Source organism: Lissotriton helveticus, chromosome 3_1 (genome assembly GCF_964261635.1).
Source record: "Lissotriton helveticus chromosome 3_1, aLisHel1.1, whole genome shotgun sequence".
In the NCBI taxonomy this organism is placed as follows: domain Eukaryota; kingdom Metazoa; phylum Chordata; class Amphibia; order Caudata; family Salamandridae; genus Lissotriton; species Lissotriton helveticus.
The window spans coordinates 1023023418-1023043119 of NC_136061.1; the positions used below are offsets into that span (position 1 = coordinate 1023023418).

Genomic DNA, 19702 nt, shown 5'->3' on the forward strand with positions numbered 1-19702 from the left:
TGTTTGTTAATGGAAGTGGGCAATCATTTTTGACATAGAACATTGACGTTGAACCTAAGAATGATTTACTTACTCAGTTTTTATTTTATACATCTTTCAGATTGAAGTGTTGAATAAGCACCTACTTTTGACTTCAAAACCAATGATTTACTTGGTCAATCTTTCAGAAAAAGACTACATCCGAAAGAAAAACAAATGGTGAGTTTGCTTAAATGATGATGAAATGTGTGCCAAATGTAAAATTCATTCTTGATGGTGTGTCCTGGTGCTTGCACATGCAGCAGTGAGGCATTTTGGAGACAAGTTCTCTCGGATGGAACTGTGACGAAGGCTTCTTCACATATTAGTTGTAGATTGTACCTAACTGGGCCACACTTTGGGGCACTTTCCTCGAAAGTTCCCAAATATTTTTGCTTTACATGGCAAACTCTTGCTCTTTGGAGTTATTGTTACAGTACATACAATTAGAATTAATCATGCCTTTATGCCACGCAAATTCAGGGTGGGCCACTGAGGCATCGGTTTGTATCTATATCAATTTTCTATAAGATTTGCATGCCCATTCTTTTGTTCTTTCTTGTATATCATTTTCCTGCTGATGTGGTACCACCCTTGCTTATCAAGCCATGCAGCCCTGATGATAAGGAAATAAGTGTTTAAACGTTCTCTGTAGTTCTGGAAGTGAAGCACACTACCAGGCGGGCCACCTTAGAATTTGTCACATATAGCCTTTTGCATTTGGTGCGCTTTTCAAAGTTTCTATTAACCTATTTATTGCCCCCATCACAGACGTTGTATGTAACTGTGAGCTAAAATAATGCCTTTTTCCATTTTTGGTTTTGGTTTGCATCCTATTCTTATGAAATGCCGGATTGGTCTTTTTCGGACACATAGCTGCTAAGACAGTGCTTATCTATTTGCAGCGTTGTAGTGTTAGAGAGTTTCTCCATTTTTGTATAGCTTTGTAAAGGACACAAAAGTATGTGAGTTTTGTTTAAAATGCAATGCGTGTAAAAAATTTTTTTTGTCTTAAGTCTCGCTTTAGTTAATTTTATAATGAAACACAAGTAGAAATGAGCTTGCAGCAGGTTTGCAAGTGAGTTGTGCCAGTGTGGCACACTGTTCTGTTTAACCAACCCTCTATGCACTAGGAACTGTTGGAAAAAAATAAAAGTAATTTGAGGCTTTTGTTTAAATTCTTTGAGTGTGTTTTTAATTAGCACATGCATACCAGCCTCGCGAATTCATACTGTTGGGCGATTGCAAGTAACCTAGCAGACTTTAAGGTTGGTTTATAATTTGATGTATTTTTCTTTATTTCAGTTTTTTCTCCGATACATTCTAGTTCTCTTAACCACTTCGTAACCCAATAAAGTGGAAAAAACAGAATATTCATTCCTCAAAGGCCCTCTCTTTCTTTGCTTGTTAAGCACTTAGAAGCACATCGTTTAGATTTTTCATTAACATTTCTAATTTCCATTTGTAATGATCTCAAAGCACGAGAAGGCTTTAAACTGACAAATAAACATTCATAGATTGAAAACCAAAATCGTGATTAATATCAGATGGTTCTGGCCAGTAAATTGTTAGACTGGATCCTCAGAACTGAGTAAGTAAAAGGCCCTCCTTTCTAGAGCTCTTTATCAGAATGTTATTGTGTCAGCTTAGCCACTGTGGTTCCACGGCAGTTTTTGCAGTAAGACAACATTTTGTATCTTTAGGCTTGCAAGAGGCTTTCACGTTGTTTGAACTGAGCTCCTGATTTCTATTCGTAAGTGTCCCATCCGAAAGGAATGTAACAAACAATGCATCGCCTGACCTCAGTGAAATAAATCTTATTCTGAGCAGAGCAGTGACTGGCTGCTGAGGTTTCCCGAGGCTCGTTATTACACTAGACATCAAAGTTTGTACCTGGAGCGATGCGTCAGTTTCCTTCTCCAGGAGAGATCCTCACACCTGTATTTGAGTGATTACAGGTAGAGCTCATCTGCCCTAATTGTACAGTAAATGCCATTCTCAATCACTAATGCTAGACTGGCGCTTGGGAGACGCCAGTGTGGGCTTCTGCTGCCGCCAGGCACCAATCTGAGTTTTTGTGTCGGTTTAATATTTTTTTTTGTTTCTGCTACAGAGCAGCTGTGATGATGAAATGGTTATAGCCAATTCAAATCCCTGGTATGCATTACTTTTCTTCTTAATTTCTCAGAGAACATAGCAGTGTGATTTGAGACGACTTGTAACTCTGAAAAAGAATGAACTGATTTCCTGTGCTGCAAGTGATTTAGCCCCCCCCCTCCGCAAAAAACCCTAAATGCATGCTTGTAGAGAGGTTAGTGTAATTGTAGTTGAAAGATCAAAGTCTGCATTGCTGAGTGATGTTGAGGAAAGTTACCACATAGCCTTTTTTTTCTGTACCGTTTCTGCCGCCTGCTGTTACTATTTTCCCTGGAGCTAGCCACCGACTACCCCCTGTGCATCTCCGCTCATAAAAAATGATTGAGGAAGTATTTGTCATGCGTTTGAGTGGAAAGGATTGCGTGATGGAGAACGGCTTATACTGGAGCCAGAGGGATTGCCCTTTTCATTTCATTCCGCCACAATGCCACCTCTTTGCCCTTTATGGCAGAGCGTATTTTTGGTAGCCTCTGTATTTACCAGGGATGATGCTGAACTTGTGCATGGCGACTTCAGCCTAACTAGAACTCTGATGCAGTTATAAATATGGGACAAAGCTGGTTGTGTGTGTGTGTGTGTGTGTGGGGAGGAGGGGTAGGGGTTGTGGAGGTGGAAGCATCTCAAGGAGGGGAGGCGGAACGGCCAAGCTGTCAATATTTTAATATTTTTATACTAAAGGCCTTTAGCTGCCACATAAATACTTAGCATATTGCATTATGGGGGATGTGGAACTTGTGATTAGGGGTGCAAGTTGACTTCCCATGTCTTTGTTTTAGTGAGCTTTTTTGTTTGAAATTAATGACCGTTTTAATTACTGGTTTGAACACGCTCATTCTTATGTGGGAACATGTTATTTTTCAATTCCAGAAAAAAAGAAAGCGCTGCGAAAGATAGGGTAATTGTACGTTTGAGAAGGTGCACTGACCCTTTTCAGAGATGTAAAAAAACACTAGAACTACTCCGAGTGGCGACTGACTGTTTTTAGCAGTGTTAAATTAGTAAATCGCCTGATTTTTGCTTGATGGTCAGGCTCCTGCTGGGAAGCTAGCATAACAGCTGTGTTACTTTTAATTGCTTTATGATCAAGTAGTAGCAGTAATTGTGAAAATAGTTAAGTGAAACCGGCCAAAGCCAACTTCACAATAGAATGTTTTGCAATTTTAAATATTACTTTAGTAGAATTCGGGACTTTAACCTTTTTGTAATATGGAAGAATATGCTGTGTCTGAAAATTGTGAAATAGATTTGTCTACTCCATTACTGTGACAGACATTATCCTACGCGAAGCCAGGAAACTCGATGACATTTTGTGCGATAACGCCTCCATCATGCTATTTCTGGACTGTACAATAATGGTGCCACGCCACATGGCCTCCGTCATTGCTATCAAACGCCGCATACGCAAACCGAACCTGAAATACTTGCTGCTTTTCCCTTGTAGAGTACGCGTAGTTATGGACGACAAAACTTGCTACTTCAACTCTCCAGAAGCCACAAGGGAATGACTGGAGAGCTTGGGACTCGCTTCGCCCTGCTGCTCTGGTTGAGCGGAGACTGACCTTATGGCAGTCATTGCCGCAGACGATGGCGGGCTACGAGGTGTCCTTTCACGCTGGCGGCGTTCCCAGACCTGGAGCAGGTTATACAGGAAAGAAGACGAGCGTTCCAGTCCGTTGTGACAATCAGCGACAGTGACCTCACACCAGCCTTGATGAAAGAACCATAAGGTCTTCAAGCGAAGACTGTTCCTCCACTGTTTGGCCTGTAGACGCTGCAGCCATGGCACCATCGGAGGTTACTCCACAGACAGCCAATGACATTATCTGAACTACTCCTATTCGCATATGACATTCTCACTGTTACTATGTCTGAACACGCAACATCATATATTTTTGTTGTAGTTATTGGCTGTCACTCCCCTCTAATATGTTCAATTTGGGAGGGTAAACATGTTGTTTGTTTACCCGCTAGTATTCAATGGCAGCATCCCGTTTTTCTCCTCCTTGCACCTCCAGGATCCACCCCGATACTCGTCACTATGTTTCACCACTGAAGCTGCGAGCCTGGTTCTCAGTGACACACAGGACGTCATTTCTCCACTTGCACTCACACCTCTGGCATGGCACACACCACTTTCATAAACTGGAATGTGCGGTGCATGAATACACCCTCCCATCGATATGCCATCAATGCTTATCTAAAGCGTCACTCCCTACAAGTGGCCAAGAAACTCACTTGACACTAACTGAAGCAAACAAACTTCAGCGCTGTTGGGGGGGGAAAGTCTCCGCTACTAATTACTCTTCATATGCATGAGGGGTCGTGCTGTGGTTCAGACTTGGGGTCCCTTTTTCCACTGAAAAGGTTGTCATTGACAATGAGGTACTCTACGTCCTTGTCAAAGGCCCCCTTGATGGTCAACACATTCTCCTTGACATAATATATGCTCCTAAATCGAAGCACAATCCCATTGTTATTGGTTGGGGACTTCAACTGCGTTCTTAACACTAACCTTGACAGATCCTTCCCCAACTGTCCCCAACTGTCCAGCACACCAGCCCCCTCCAATTCCCATGCATTAAGCCACTGGCTTCGACACTAGCACATGGTGGATATTTGGCGACAGTGAAACACTCAAACGAGAGTGTATTCCCTTTTTTTTGCACCACATTGCCTCTATGTCAGGCTTGACCGATTTGTTGGCACTGAACCCCCTTTTGTCCTTTGTAACATTCACTGACTACCTGGACCTCACATATTCATATCATAACCCGCAGACCCTCCAGCTCACATGGGACAATGGTAGTTCTCCAGCCCTTTGTGGCGCTTACAGCCAGAGGCACTTGATGACCCCCATTATGTGCCTCTTTACATGCCGCTATTGAGGAATACTTTAAACATAATCATGGTTACGCGACATCCAGGCTGGTTGAGTGGGACGCTTTCAAGGTGGCATTCACAGGCCGACAACAACAACTGGTCGTGGATATATCTCAAATAGAAGGTGCCCTCCTGCAACATGAAACTTACGCAGTATGTGACCTCGGTAGCTCTCACTGCCTCCTGGCCGCACAACATGAGCATGTCTTCCTCCAACAGCTGGGTTGCCTGAATTACACAGCACACTCTGCATGCACGCATGCAACTACTGATAAGTCTAGCACACTAGCATGGCTAATAAGATTGAACCAGCCTTGACACCGCGTTGTAGCTCTGGAATCCACTACTGGCACCTTACTCTACACTCAACTAGACACACCTCAAACAAATCCAACATTACGCCTTGCTGTACCAATCCTGACTCACTGCTACTCTACCAGACACAGAGTCCTTCCTCAGTGCCTACCTCGAGGGATTCCCCGGCGTGGGGATCCCCCTTTTGGCCTCTTTTAAAAAGCAGGTGCCCACCCTGCGTGAAATTGGCCGAATTTGCGGCACGGGTGCCATCCCGTGATCTTGCCGAGTCCTTGTTGCCCCCCCCCCCCCGGCAGGTGCCCACCCTGCCAGCGACTTTATATTTAATTATATAACGGGAGCCTACCCCCTGTTCTACTGCCGCGGCCCGCGCCACAAGAAGCACCCCCGGGCCGCTGCCTAGTGCGACCCGGAAGTGCCCGCCATAGACCCGGAAGTACTTTGGCCTGAAACCGGAAGTCGGCGGGAGCCCACCCCGCACTCCGGTGCAAGGAGGTGAGGAGAGGCGTCCTTGGTGCCGAGGGAGGACGGGAGCCCATCCCGCCTCCCAGGACGTCCCCGCCCCGGAAGCAGAGCCAGCGCGACCGGAGGAGCTGGAAGGGAGAAGCGGAGGTGGGGGCTTGAGGCACGTTGTTTGTGCCTGCCCTCGCAGCCTTCCCAGCCCTGTGCGTCCGCCAGCAGAGAAGGGACCCATCAGGAGGACCCCCAGAGGAGTCCCGCAAAACCGGTGAGTTGTGCCCGGGTCCGTGTTGTGAAGGGGGGCGTCGGGGCACATTGCCGCTGCCCGCCCCTCCCCTCTGGCCGGTGCTGGGTTGACAGCCTGAGGGGCTCCAATGGTTTGGGGGACAGTTTCATTGAGGTAGAGCGGCCCCGGCTGACAGCGGGCCGCTCCCCCAGCGCTGAGGACATTCTTGTTCAGAGCCTACGAGGGCTCCGGGGGCAGTTGTTTACTTAGAGCCTGTGAGGCTCGCCTGAGGCCCCAGTTGCGTCTGTCGAGCCCACGGGCTCCCACGTTGTTTTGGGCCCCATTGTTCATTCAGAGCCTACAGAGAGCCAGGAGGCATGCTGGTGCCATGCTCAGTTCTTACAGTTGCCCAGCACTTAGTGGGCAGCTGCTACGTTTAGGCTTTGCGCAATCCCTTTGGCTGCCTGCGCAGCCTGCCCTAACATTTTGGGCAATTTATGTGTTCATGACCTATGTGTTCTTTGCGCAAATGTGATACCTGCCTAATGTCATTGCTGCATCATGTGTAATGTTTTATACGTCTGAATGTATTGTGGTGCTTAGGAGATTGTTTTTCCTTGTATAAGGTTATGCTAGTGAGTTTATAATTCCCTGCGTGATATTTTCCTAAGGTGGTTAGGGTTGCGTAGGTAGTACTGACCTGTTACCAGTGGTTACTGGTTGTGGGCTACATTTGCTATTTGGTGCTACAAATGTTATTTGTGCTAAGTGTTGTTCCTTCCAGTATTCTAATTCTACCAAGTGCTAGTTCTAAGAGTGCTTATTCCTGACAGTGGCCCACGTGGCCCTGTCCCCTGTCCATACTCCCCTGTAAATTCTGCCTGTGCCTATGGCACATTGTAAAGTGTGTATTTATTATCTAATGTGTTTTGTACAATACAAAGGCTATTTTTATATATAACCTTGTGTGGAGTTTCCTTTGTGGTGGGCCTTGGGTGTTGTTGCTGGGTGCGTGTGCAAATACTTAACTTACATAGCCTCCGGGATAAGCCTTACTGCTCGCGCCACGTTGCCTACAGGGTGAGCAGGGGTTATCTTTGGCGTTTAACTCCCTTGCCCTGACTAGAGTGATGGTTTCTGCCTGACCTTGGTGCAAGCCTTAGCCAACCAGAAATCCCATCTCTAACAGGATCACTACACACTTGTCCACCTGCATGGGATGTCCCGAGCTACACATCTGGAAAGTATGCATTCTCTGCCTCTACCGCAGGACTAAGAAAAATAGGGTCACATCACGCTGCCTCAATAATGCCCAAACCCGTCATCACTCGTAGATGGAAAGCACAGGAACACCCGAAACTCGCAGCTTGGGCACAGTCCCTTCTGGGATGGGTACAGGCAGAAAGCTCTACCCTACAAAGAGAGAACAATTTAGGGCTCTGCAAATATTCTATAGCATCCAATTGGGACTCTATCCTAGAAGAATTACGGACTGCTGTTCAGATGACCCCAACACCAGATGCGAACTTGGCACTGCACCAAAAAGACAATGCACGCCCTAGACACTACACCAACTGCTAGGGTGGGACGGGTAACAAACCACATGCGCCACAGAAAGTTCCAAGCCACTACTTGACCATAGCGCTTCAACACGTTCACCAATTCACCGCTTCACATGAGTGAATCCGCTTCATTGTGGGGATGGTTTGTTTTGAGTGTGGGGTGGGGGATTCCGGGGACTCTTGTTGATGTTAACATTTTTCTCTATTCACTTCACTTGTTTATTGCTAGATACATGACTGGAGCTATCGAAGAAAAACATTGATTATGGCACATAATTTGTATGAAATCGTAAAGCTCACATTATCACCGGTGTAAGAGATGTGTCGTGCAAATTATCGATGAAACTGGTAATGAAAGAACACAGTGCAAGGTGGATTACGTTATCATACTTCATCTCACTAATACCATGTACACTGGGTAAAATGTTGAACTAACTGTGCTAACCATATATAAAGAATGTAAAACATTTTTTTTAAATGAGCACTAAGTTTAGCAGGTCTAGAGAGAATAGTATGCTGCCCTCCAATTCTCTCAGGAGGATGTGCACTACTTTGTCCCGCTGTTCCTTCAGCCCTCTCTTTCTCAGTTTTTTGCCCTCTGCTTTTCCGCCAGTCTTACTGGTTGAAGCATGTTCACCTTTTTTGTCTCCCCCTCCAGCTCCTTTAGCCTGAGTGCTCTCATACCCTCTAACCTCCCTAGTTCGAGGAATTACACTTTTCCCAGGAGGTCAGTGACGGTTCCTCCCACACTGTTCGAAGCATTACCCTGTCTAATGTTGCATCCTGTATGCTAGTAGCACTGGTATGATCCACAGTTCCTGCTAGCTGCAGTGGCAATTTGCCCTCCATGCTGAATACAGAAATAGTGTAGTCCCCTCCACCCTTATCACGAGTCAGATCCTCCTGTTTATTGACCTTAGCAACCTGAGCGTGTAGGGTGAGCGCCTGTGCCGATCCCACCCCTGTGGTATTTGGTGAAACTGGAGACACAGTGCAACTTTGGGAGGCAACAGCCATGGCATTTTCACTATTGTCTGCCACTTTCTTATTGGGTTCCCTCCATGGCATTTTCACTATAGTCTGACACTTTCCTATTGGGTTCTCTCCATGGCATTTTCACTATAGTCTGCCACTTTCCTATTGGGTTTCCTCCCCTGCGGGGTCTTGCTGATCTTGCCTAAATTTTTCATGATCTCATTTGTGGTATCCTCTTTCCCAGTCACAATATGGCTTTTGCCTCCCACTCGTAACTTGTCTCGTCCTGGCCCATCTGGATATCTCCCTCAATTCGCAGAGCTCCTGAGAAACTGCCCCGCCCCATCCACCAGGACTTCCTCTGCTGGCTGCTAATTACTCTTGGGTTTGCAATATAGAGTCCCTCCCACTGGTGCCTGAACTCTGCCTCCGAGCCCCAGTATTCTTCTTGTACTTCCTAGCTTGCATAGGCAGCACTAGCTTTATTTGAGGCCTGACTTGCGATCTCTTTTCCGAAGGGGAAATGCAGTCTTATGGACAACCACTGAGTGATGTGGGGACCAAGGGCTAGATGTACAAAGGATTTTACCCATTCTGTGTCTATGGGAAAATGTGTTCATACATATGGCCCCAAATAACCTAAACGTCAGGCTCATTCACTGATCCCGGCTGGTTGGGAGATTCATCCCAACTATCCCTCATTGTAGCGAAGACCAGCTTTGAACTGAGTACGTTCGGGGCCCCTCCCCTACTCAGACCGTGTTCGGGTATTTCTGCCAATAAGTCACGTCAAATATAAGCCTCCAAGGCGAGTATGGAAATTTTCACAGCCCTAAAGGAAACAACAAGAGAAAAAAATGCCACCTGACTGAAAACCAAATTGCTGTCTTAAAAGCAGACATGCATAGCATGATTCTCTTGTATAAAGCAAGAGATGTGTTGCCACAGCGCTTGCCTCATTTGCTGCACAGCAAAAGCTTTGATACTGTGGCACTGTATTTCTTTCCTGCCTGCCCCCTGCACCGGCCCACCGGACACCTAACCTCAAAAGTTTCAGTCGCTATTGTACCGCCTGGGGCCCTTGTACGAAAGATCCCGGAAACCAGACTGGGAGGGCACAGAAACTCTAGTGCTGCTTTTGGGTGAACATGTGCCCGCCTGGAACCCCGCTGCCCTCATGCATAGGGGCCGCACTGTGTGGCACCCAGGGAGGCCCGACTCTCAGCCCCGAGGCAGGAGGAAAGGTGCGTGAGCCGAGCACACAACAGAAGCAGCAGTTGGCCGCGGGGCTGGTCCTCTGCAAAGCCTGCATTGTCAGTTCAGCAATGTCAAAATGTTAAAAAATAGTAATTCCCTTGGACTCACTCAGTGCCCCGATCACATTCGTTCATCCACACTTCACTCTTATTGATAGCCATTGTATTTTGTTGTAATTTATCTTATCTGTATTTCACCCTTATTACTATTAGCCCTTCCTTTGTGTCCTTTCCCAACTGACTCTGTGGTATCTAATTGTAGTGACTCTGAGTCGCCTTCAACTTCTGGTTACATGTTATCTACTTTTGAAGAGTTGCCTTCTATTCCTCCTGTTGTTCCAAGGGAAGAAGGTGGTGGTGATGCTTCTAATGTGTGTCAACAGGTCGTTTCTTCACCTGTTGATGTTTCTTCACCTGTTGGAGTTTCTTCTGTTATTAGGGTTCCTAGAACTCGTCGACCTCCTCTTTATTTGAATGATTATTTGTGTTGAGCTGACTTCCTTTTATTTTATTTTGATTTACTGTCTATTTTAAAAATGTTATTGTTATTTATTTATTTGTTGAATTATTCATTTGTTAGGTTATTTAAGGGGATAAGATGTGTTGTAATTTATCTTATCTGTATTTCACCCTTATTACTATTAGCCCCTCCTTTGTGTCCTTTCCCATTAGTGTTCCAGAGTGTTGGGTTGTTAAATGCTCTTGCCTTTCCCAATGATTCTACCTAGTGTCAGTTACGAGTTGGGTCAGCTGGGAAGAGGATTACTTCTGTTATCTGCTCCAATAAACCTCTACGCTGAATACTACATATTTGCTGTTATCCTGCATGAATGATTTACAACATATTTCTTTCCAGTATGGCACTATAAATGGCAATAGAGTGAAGTGTGGATGAACGAATGTGATCGGGGCACTGAGTGAGTCCAAGGGAATTACTATTTTTTAACATTTTGTTGGTACCCTGTCCCTTGGATAGTTGGGCCATTGCCTTCTCTTTTTATATAAGTTCAGCAATGTCTACAGCGTCCTGTCCAGACTGCAATTCCTGGGAGGAATGGCCAAGATGGCCCCGCTTAAATGTATTCCTCACCTCCCGCAGTGCCGGCCCAGTCCTGACTGGCAGTTCGTTCAGTGTCGATCCTGCTCTCCTGACCACATGGGGGCTGGTCAACTCTCAGGAAGCAGAGGCCAAAGAGTTGCGTGAGTGGTGGAGGGCTGGGAGTCCACAGGTGCCCCCAGCCTATCGTCACCACCCCCCAAACAAGGAGAGCCGTCTCAGTGTAAAGGCCTGTTTAGGAGAAAGACGTGTTTCTGGCCTGGTGCTTTGGGGTGTGTGTGGGCCCCACTTTTTCCATAACGTATTTGCTTTAAAGTTAGAGAAATAATTGGGCATCCAGAGGTTTTGTTTGAGGAGCGCACAAAATCTAAATATACATGGCACATCCTCCAGCAGCCGGGTTGAGCCCACCAACCTAATTGAGCATATATAGTACCAAAGGATAATCTGGAGATCAAACACAATGTTAATTTATTTTGAGCTACTAGGAGAGCCATTGTTTTAAGTATGAGCCCCATTCGTTTTCCCATCTCACTCCCTCCATTACAGTATAAAGCATTTGATTTGGAGCTCCGGGTATTTAAATAATTTTGCAGTGTTTATGTGCTTTTTGGGGCTCGTTTTATTAGTGTTCCCTGAAAAGTGCCATTGTGAATTCTGTAGAGTATGCAGGAAATCCGTAAAAGTTGTGTTAGTCATCTTTCTGCATTTGTCATCTTCTGAAATTTGAACGCAGACTTAGAAAAAAGACTGAAAAATGTTCCTGGTTGCAAAGAAATATGAACGGTTTGTTTCTGCTCTGAGGTCGATAAAGTTACCTTTAAAAACGAAACTACATTTTATACTTTTTGGCTGCCCTTTTTCGTTCTTTATTTTTAAACATGAGATGTTTAACCCTAGTATAACCCTAGTGGACCTAGTTATACCCTCGTATAACCCTAGTGGACCTTTCAGTTGACAGTTTCAAATGATTTTTCCTGAATTGAATGGTAGTATAGAGGTGTTTGGCAATTTAATGAACTCCCGTGAAGAAAATTCTATTAATGCCAGTTGTATTTTTGGACCTGTTACTAATATTTGATTGTATTTTTTGATCCAATAGACATCCATTTTTGCCTGGGAGATAGTGTAACATCAAAAAATTCTGCTCTGCAACTGTATACAGGACAAACCATTTGTTGCTGCTCAACGGGAATGGCCACAAAGAAAACTTAGATTCGTTTTAGCAAAAAGTGCATTCTTCTTTGATCAAGAACACTAATGTATACTGGACAATTTATTTATTATTAATTTTTTTATCGCCTCGACTTGGCTTAATGGCTTTAGAGCACTTTGCTTTACTAGAGAATCTGCGCAGTTTCGTATTTTTAAGACATGGGGAGATAGTTATCTGCCCAGAGTCAAAGAATGATGAGCCAAAGCTGGGTTTGAAACTGGTTCCCCAGATCTGAAGTCGGCAGCTATGGACTGTAGGCCACATTTCTTCCCTAGATACATAGTTATGCTTTTGTTTCTGCTCTAGGTGAAGAAATTAAAATAAAGTGCACAATAACTCATCTAGCCCAAAAGATTGGCTTAATTGATTTTTTCATTTTAATGCTTTGCTTTTAGCGCCTTTGATCCTAGGGTAATGTAAAATCCCTACTGTGGAAGAGATCCTTATTAAGACCTGCTTGTTTGCAAGGCAAATTAACTGGGTGATTTCCACAGTGCGCTTATTGGAAAGTGTACCATAATAATGGTTGCTGATGAGGGGTGGGCAGACAGGAAAGCTTGGGGTGAAAGCCTCTGTGTGTTTATTTTTGTGAAAATGGAACACATAAATGTACTGCCAATGCCATATGCAACACAGGCTTTCCTCCTCCTCAGTTTTAGGGGATCTCAAGCCCAATTCTCTAAAGAAGTGCTGGGCCCATATTGCAAAAAAATGCAGATCCCGTTTTCACAAAATGAACCCATCTGTTGTGGGATTGACAAGAAGGTGAATACAGGAGCAGCACTACCAAGGTTCTCTTTGAGTAACAGTGCCACCAAATGCTTGGTTCTTCTTTGGTTCCCATCACCCATGTGAACGAAGGGACATGGATCTGCTGACATTGACAGGCTCCTGGCTCTCCACCACCATGAGGTCCCTTTCTCTAAATGCTACAAAAGGGTGAAATTTTAAATGTGCAAAGCAACATTCAAGCACGGTAAAGGCAAAGCTTTATTGGGTACGCCTAGACTGGAATATCAGATGCAGCCTTCTCCAGCTTACAATTTACTCCTTCCCTTTGCGCCTACTAAGATCACACGTTGAGGAAGGCCGTTTTGGAGTGAGCACATGTATGAATGAGAACATGGATTACATACACAAATGCTCTGGCAATGCTGTATGCAGGCTGTTTGTGAACAGTCATTGAGCATATTGCTTATTGTTTGTGAGACCACACTGGATAGGCGGCTCATTAGACATTTTGTGCAAAGGCTTCTGGAGTGAAAGTAGTGATAGTGTGCTTAATTACTGCAAAATAACTGAAGCAGCATAGGTTAGCACAACACACCATCATTTTGTGCCAGTCTTTGTTTGGTTTTACTTAGGAGCATTGTCCACCAGGAGCACATTTGGGCTAGTCACTCTGTTATCGGAGAAGCATGTGTGTGTAAATGTAAATGTACATGTATTTATATAGCGCAAATCACCAACCCGGTATCTAAGCGCTTGCTTAGGGAACCCGTCCTGGTATTCCCCTGTGAGATACCCCGGCAGGGTATCCACAAGGTGAAAGCCAGGCATCCCGCCGCGAGGGGCCGTAGTGGAGATTAAGCAAGCTATTGCCCAGAGTCGCAGAGTGTGACCCCGTGAGTTGAGTAGGAACCGGAGCGAGAATTGTCGAGTCCGTGGAATTTTTTAGCCCGAGACCCGCCGAGGCGGGGAATCGAACTCTGGTCCACGGCCGATTTCAGCTTCCGGGTCTGCCGCCTCTAACCACTGAGCCACGCGTCTCTCACCAAGCACACCGTATGCATTTATAGGCTATTTGAACAGACTTTAAGAATAAAAATCACCTCGCCTAAAGTTTTCTCGTAAAAGCGTTGTGTCGAAATGCCTTTTGTAAAATCCCTCTGTAATATTTTGCCCTCTTCCTTTAAATTTAAACTCTGAGTTTAATTGCAGTGCTCTTTTATAGGTCTTGCATACCAGACAGCGCAAGATATTTTGCCAGCTTACAGTGAGCTTAGAAGCCTGCCCACTGCTAACCATTGGTTGGCTTTATTGTCACTCACTTGCTTTTTATGTGTTAGCTTTTATGGGCTTTCCTCCTCCTTCCTGTTGTGTTTGTCCCTCCCCTGGAGCAAGGGTGCATTACTTGTGTCCTTTGACTGCTTACTTTTCAAGCACTGGCGTTTTCTTTTTGGTTAAGCACACCATGAGTGCATGTGCTTTTTCTAGCTTTCTCCCTCCTGTACTTCTCCCCCAGGACCCTTCTGCCCCTTTCTCTCCCGCCCATGTGTTTCTCTCCCGCCCATGTGTTTCTCTCCCGCCCATGTGTTTCTCTCCCACCCATGTGTTTCTCTCCCACCCATGTGTTTCTCTCCCGCCTATGTGTTTCTCTTCTGCCCATGTTTTCTCTCCCACCCATGTGTTTCTCTCCTCCCCCACCCATGTGTTTCTCTCCTCCCACCCATGTGTTTCTCTCCTCCCCCACCCATGTGTTTCTCTCCTCCCCCACCCATGTGTTTCTCTCCTCCCACCCATGTGTTTCTCTCCTCCCACCCATGTGTTTCTCTCCTCCCCCACCCATGTGTTTCTCTCCTCCCCACCCATGTTTCTCTCCTCCCCCACCCATGTGTTTCTCTCCTACCCCACCCATGTGTTTCTCTCCTACCCCACCCATGTGTTTCTCTCCTACCCCACCCATGTGTTTCTCTCCTACCCCACCCATGTGTTTCTCTCCTACCCCACCCATGTGTTTCTCTCCTACCCGGCCATGTGTTTCTCTCCTCCCCGCCCATGTGTTTCCTCCCCGCCCATGTGTTTCTCTCCTCCCCGCCCATGTGTTTCTCTCCTCCCCGCCCATGTGTTTCTCTCCCACCCATGTGTTTCTCTCCCACCCATGTGTTTCTCTCCCACCCATGTGTTTCTCTCCTCCCACTCTCCTCCCCCACCCATGTGTTTCTCTCCCACCCATGTGTTTCTCATCTCCCCCACCCATGTGTTTCTCTCCTCCCCCACCCATGTGTTTCTCTCCTCCCCCACCCATTTTCTCTCCCACCCATGTGTTTCTCTCCTCCCCCACCCATGTGTTTCTCTCCTCCCCCACCCATGTGTTTCTCTCCTCCCCCATGATCCACGTTGCTGCCTCTCAGGGTTAGATACGTATCCCGCCACACTCCTTGTTGCTTCCCCCCTTCCCTCTGTGTCGGTTCCCTCGCGTAGGTCTCCTCACCCCGCCCTCTGTCGGCCCCCGACCCCACCCTCTTTGTCAGTCCCCGCCCCTTCCATGTTGCTTCCGCCCCAACAATCAACCCCTCCGTGTGCGTCCCTCACCCGCTTAAAGAAACACTTAGCCGTTAGTAGGTCCCAATAGCGAGAAATATTGGCTTTGCCAGGGCTTGTTGTTCAAGTATAACCAGAATAGTGCTTGTTCGGAGCAGCCCGTTTAAAAAGTCAAGTGTGCAGTTTTCCACTTCAGTGGAAAAGATGTCGGCTTCGTTCACAAAAGAGTGTTAAATACACTAGTACCACCTGCCTCCGTGGCTCCCTGACCCTCAGTGCCAGACAATCGTAATTATTTTTTTGTAAAGAGTTTGATGAGGAAAGAAGGCTTAGCCAGCAAACAGTGAGTGTGTCCTAATGGTGGTATTTTCAACTACGTGTTAACGATTGCCAAATACGAGGGCACACAAAGCGCGTGCACAAAGAGGTGGTTACAGATACGAAACAACTAGATTTCCTAGTATTTTAATTGCGCTGTGTGAATCCATCTGAAAATGCCGACAAAAACCAAGAGGCATTGCAAATAAATAAAAATAGAGAACTTAATGAGCTCGTTACCAGCTGGAGAAGGCGTTTGAGCTTCCACCTCGTTGTAGAATTAGTCCGCCAGTTTCTATTTCCAGCTTGTGAAAGGATTGCGTGGCAGGGTTACTCTGAAGGAATCTTGACTCGAAAGGTGTATCCCAATCTTGAAAACCGACAATATTTCTTAGACTATATTCACTGTCATTTCCTGGAAGTTGTCCTGGAGTGAGTGAATCCGCTAGAAGCGACCAGTGACATGCGGCCGGTAGGTGGCGCTGTTACACGACTAGTTGTCCAAAGAGGCAAAAAAAACAATAGTTAGTGACGAGGCGCAACGTCCCCCGCTCCAGCCACTCTGGCTCTTGATAGCATCTTTTTGCTTCCTCAAATCCGTGCGCACACGCTCTAATGAAGTACGGTCATGTGAGAATTAGACTGGCTTGGTATTAAACGGGGATTTGTTAGAGGAAAGTTTACTGTACTGATAGATATTTCTATAACAACAGTAGTATTATATTTTTTAAAAAGGGCAGACTGGGCTCTCAAGGAGAGTAACTCTGGCACCTGGAAAGGCACGGATTTAAATAAATATGGGGTTTTAAACGTTGCTTCTGTCATTTATGTCAATCTAGTCCCCAGCTTTCCACAGAAAAGTAGAAAGCATTGTTTGCATATCATAGTTGTTGACTTTGTAATAGTGTTACTTATGTCTAACTAAGCAAATTAGATTTTGATCGTTTTCTCAAGTTTCAAGCGTTTGAAACAACGTGTTTTGGAAGATGTAATCTACCTCTTTATAACTAACTGAACGGGAACGACGTGTCCGATGTTGTTTTAGCAGAAGAGCCTCCATGTGACTTGCATCCCGTTTCCCAGTATTTTTACACGTTACGCAAGTAAGAAGACTAGCTTGTTTATTTACACTTAGACAAATATGCTTTTGATGACGAGCAGTATGCTTTAGTCTCTGGGTGTCGCTTAATATGTACTAATTTCTATTTTCCGATATTTCGATCCCCTCTAGCAGGTAGTGACCATCAGTTGATCTTGGGCAGATCACGCTGTTTATATTGGATTCTTAAGGGTATTCTTACATTTATGTGAGCAGTAAGATGTCTGAGTGCGAATCGTTCTTTTTACTGACATTGTGGATGCTGCTAGAGTAGGCTACCCTTTGTCTATAAAATAGGTTGTTGATTTCCTGCAACTAGTGCAATAATCTGAGTCACAAGTCTTCTACCCTGCTGAAGTTAACAACATTAGTACAATTGACATTAATAATAGATAAGATAAGATAAGAATATCTTTATTCGATTGTTTGCATATAACAATCATAAAAGTACATTTCATAAACATTTATCCATACAATAAAGATAGAAATAGGAAGAGTGATATTGCAGCAGACAGTCACAAGCATAACAAGCATTTGCAATGCAATAGGTCTCGCATTATTTAAGTTTGAGCTATTATTATTGTAAATGGCAATGTTTTTTGCTTTATGCTATAGTTTTCTTATGTACATAAAAAGCTACATATAAAGTATTTGTTGTTAAAATTATTTATGCAGTATTTAAATTTGTTTGCATAAAAGATTACAAGAATATCTTAGCAAAAAAGTTAAACTTTTTAATGGTAATTGACTAAATGTCCATTTGTACATTTTAATTTCAAATAGGTAAGTGTAAACATCACAAATATATTGTGCAAACAGTGCAAAATATTTTAGCCCTAAATATTTTTGTTTTACGAGGTAGTTTGTAAGAAAATGATTGTAAAAGGCAAACACTGTAATTAAAATGTAAGTATTTGTTGTTAAAATTATTTATGCAGTATTTAAATTTGTTTGCATAAAAGATTACAAGAATATCTTAGCAAAAAAGTTAAACTTTTTAATGGTAATTGACTAAATGTCCATTTGTACATTTTAATTTCAAATAGGTAAGTGTAAACATCACAAATATATTGTGCAAACAGTGCAAAATATTTTAGCCCTAAATATTTTTGTTTTACGAGGTAGTTTGTAAGAAAATGATTGTAAAAGGCAAACACTGTAATTAAAATGTAACATATAACAGTACAGTTATGGCTAGTAAACATACATTAGTAGTATAGTATAATTGTAAACAAGATGTAAATAAGACTACAGAAATTAGCATGAATTATCACTTTAACATCAACTTTACAAACATTTTGAAAACACGATCACAGCTGGTAATCATGCATTGGCTTGTTATTACAAGCATTTCATTTTAATAAATATTTCTGATTCCCAAAAACAAATATGACAGTCTCTCAAAATAATGGCTTTTCAGTTTTAGTTGTATTTTTGATCTCCATGTCATCAAGTACTCATGAATATTACTGCCCCATGGACAGAGTCTGGCTTTACATGTCTACATATCAACATCCAATTCCATGAACACCCATCGCATGCCAGGGATGACCATCACCGCTGGTGAAGAGAAGCACAATTGGGTCAAGAATGCCCACAATACGTTGTGGTCCCATTATACCAGGGATGGGCTCAATAATGCCAAAGATGCCAACATCATGCCAAGCATTGCTAGACTAAAAGTGGGAATAATTCTAACAGGGACACCACCAATAAATTAAGAAGGAACACCATTACGCTAAGGCAAGCATTACCGCCTTCGGGTAAAGTCCGCGCTATATAAAAATGCATAAATACATGAATAAAGAAATACCGCCTTCGGGTAAAGTCCGCGCTATATAAAAATGCATAAAAAAATAAATACCGCCTTCGGGTAAAGTCTGCGCTATATAAAAATGCATAATTAAATAAATAAATACATACCGCAAAACATCCTCGTTACTCTGCCGGCCTGCGACCAGGAAGTCAGGCAGGCCGGCGCGACACCCGGAAACAGGAAGTAGGAGGGCGGGAGCCTACCCCGCCTCCCACGGAAGAGCCGCGATTGGAGCCGTGTTGGGAGCAGGGAGCACCGGAGCAGGCAGGAGCCTACCCTGCGCCCCGGTGCCGAAGGAGGGAAGAAGAGTCCTGCTGCCGGGCCTTGCAGCTGAGGAGAGGAAGCCGGTGAGTGCGTTGCTGAGCGGCGGGCGGGCGGAGGGAGAGGAGCATGTAGGCGCGGGGGGGAGGCGGCCTGTGTATGTGTGTGTATGTGTGTGCGTGCGTGTGTGTATGTGTCTTGGAGTGCGTGTGTGTGACTGTGAGGGAGGGGGTGTGTGTGTGAGCGAGTGTCTGTCTGCGACGTGTGTGTGTGTGTGTGTGTGTGTCTGTGTGTGTGCATGCATGCATGCGCGGTAGGCTGGGAGGGCGGCGCATGCGCAGTAGCCTGGGAGGGCGGCGCAGGACGGAACGTGCGCGTTCGCGCAGCCAAATCCGACTGCTAAAAATCGTGCCAGTTTTGTGTCCCTCATTCCCCGGCATCAGACAGCTATAGAGTCTCTGTCCCTGTTCCAGGGCGAGACCTAAAAACGGTAATATGGTTAAAAAAGATAAAAATACAGTGGGAATGAAAGTACATTCAGCAGCAAAATTGGTTACCCTTCCATGCTTTTTCTATGTTTTACTGCGAGTTTTAAAAAACTACATACAAACATAGTACATTCACTGTTTAGCATTTGGAGGTGGCAGAGTGCAGGTCTGTATTGTACAAAGTTCAACTGTTTGAGTAAAGGTTTTAAAAACAGATTACGGGGGAGTGTATAAAACTGACAAAAAAATAAAAAGTGTGCCAGGTCTTGCGGAGACTTATTGTCGCAGCCGCAAGCTGGCAACACTTGTCCTCTATGTGCTCCACTTGGTACAGC

At 44.8% G+C, this 19702-nt stretch overlaps 1 protein-coding gene across 1 annotated transcript in view; it reads left to right on the plus strand.

Moving 5' to 3' along the window:
* The window catches only part of OLA1 (Obg like ATPase 1), a 544166-nt gene that overhangs the window by 330497 nt on the left and 193967 nt on the right, over positions 1–19702 (plus strand). The window contains exon 7 of the mRNA XM_078681546.1: positions 101–198. Coding sequence (XP_078537672.1) covers positions 101–198 — 98 coding nt within the window. The remainder of the gene's footprint in view (positions 1–100; positions 199–19702) is intronic.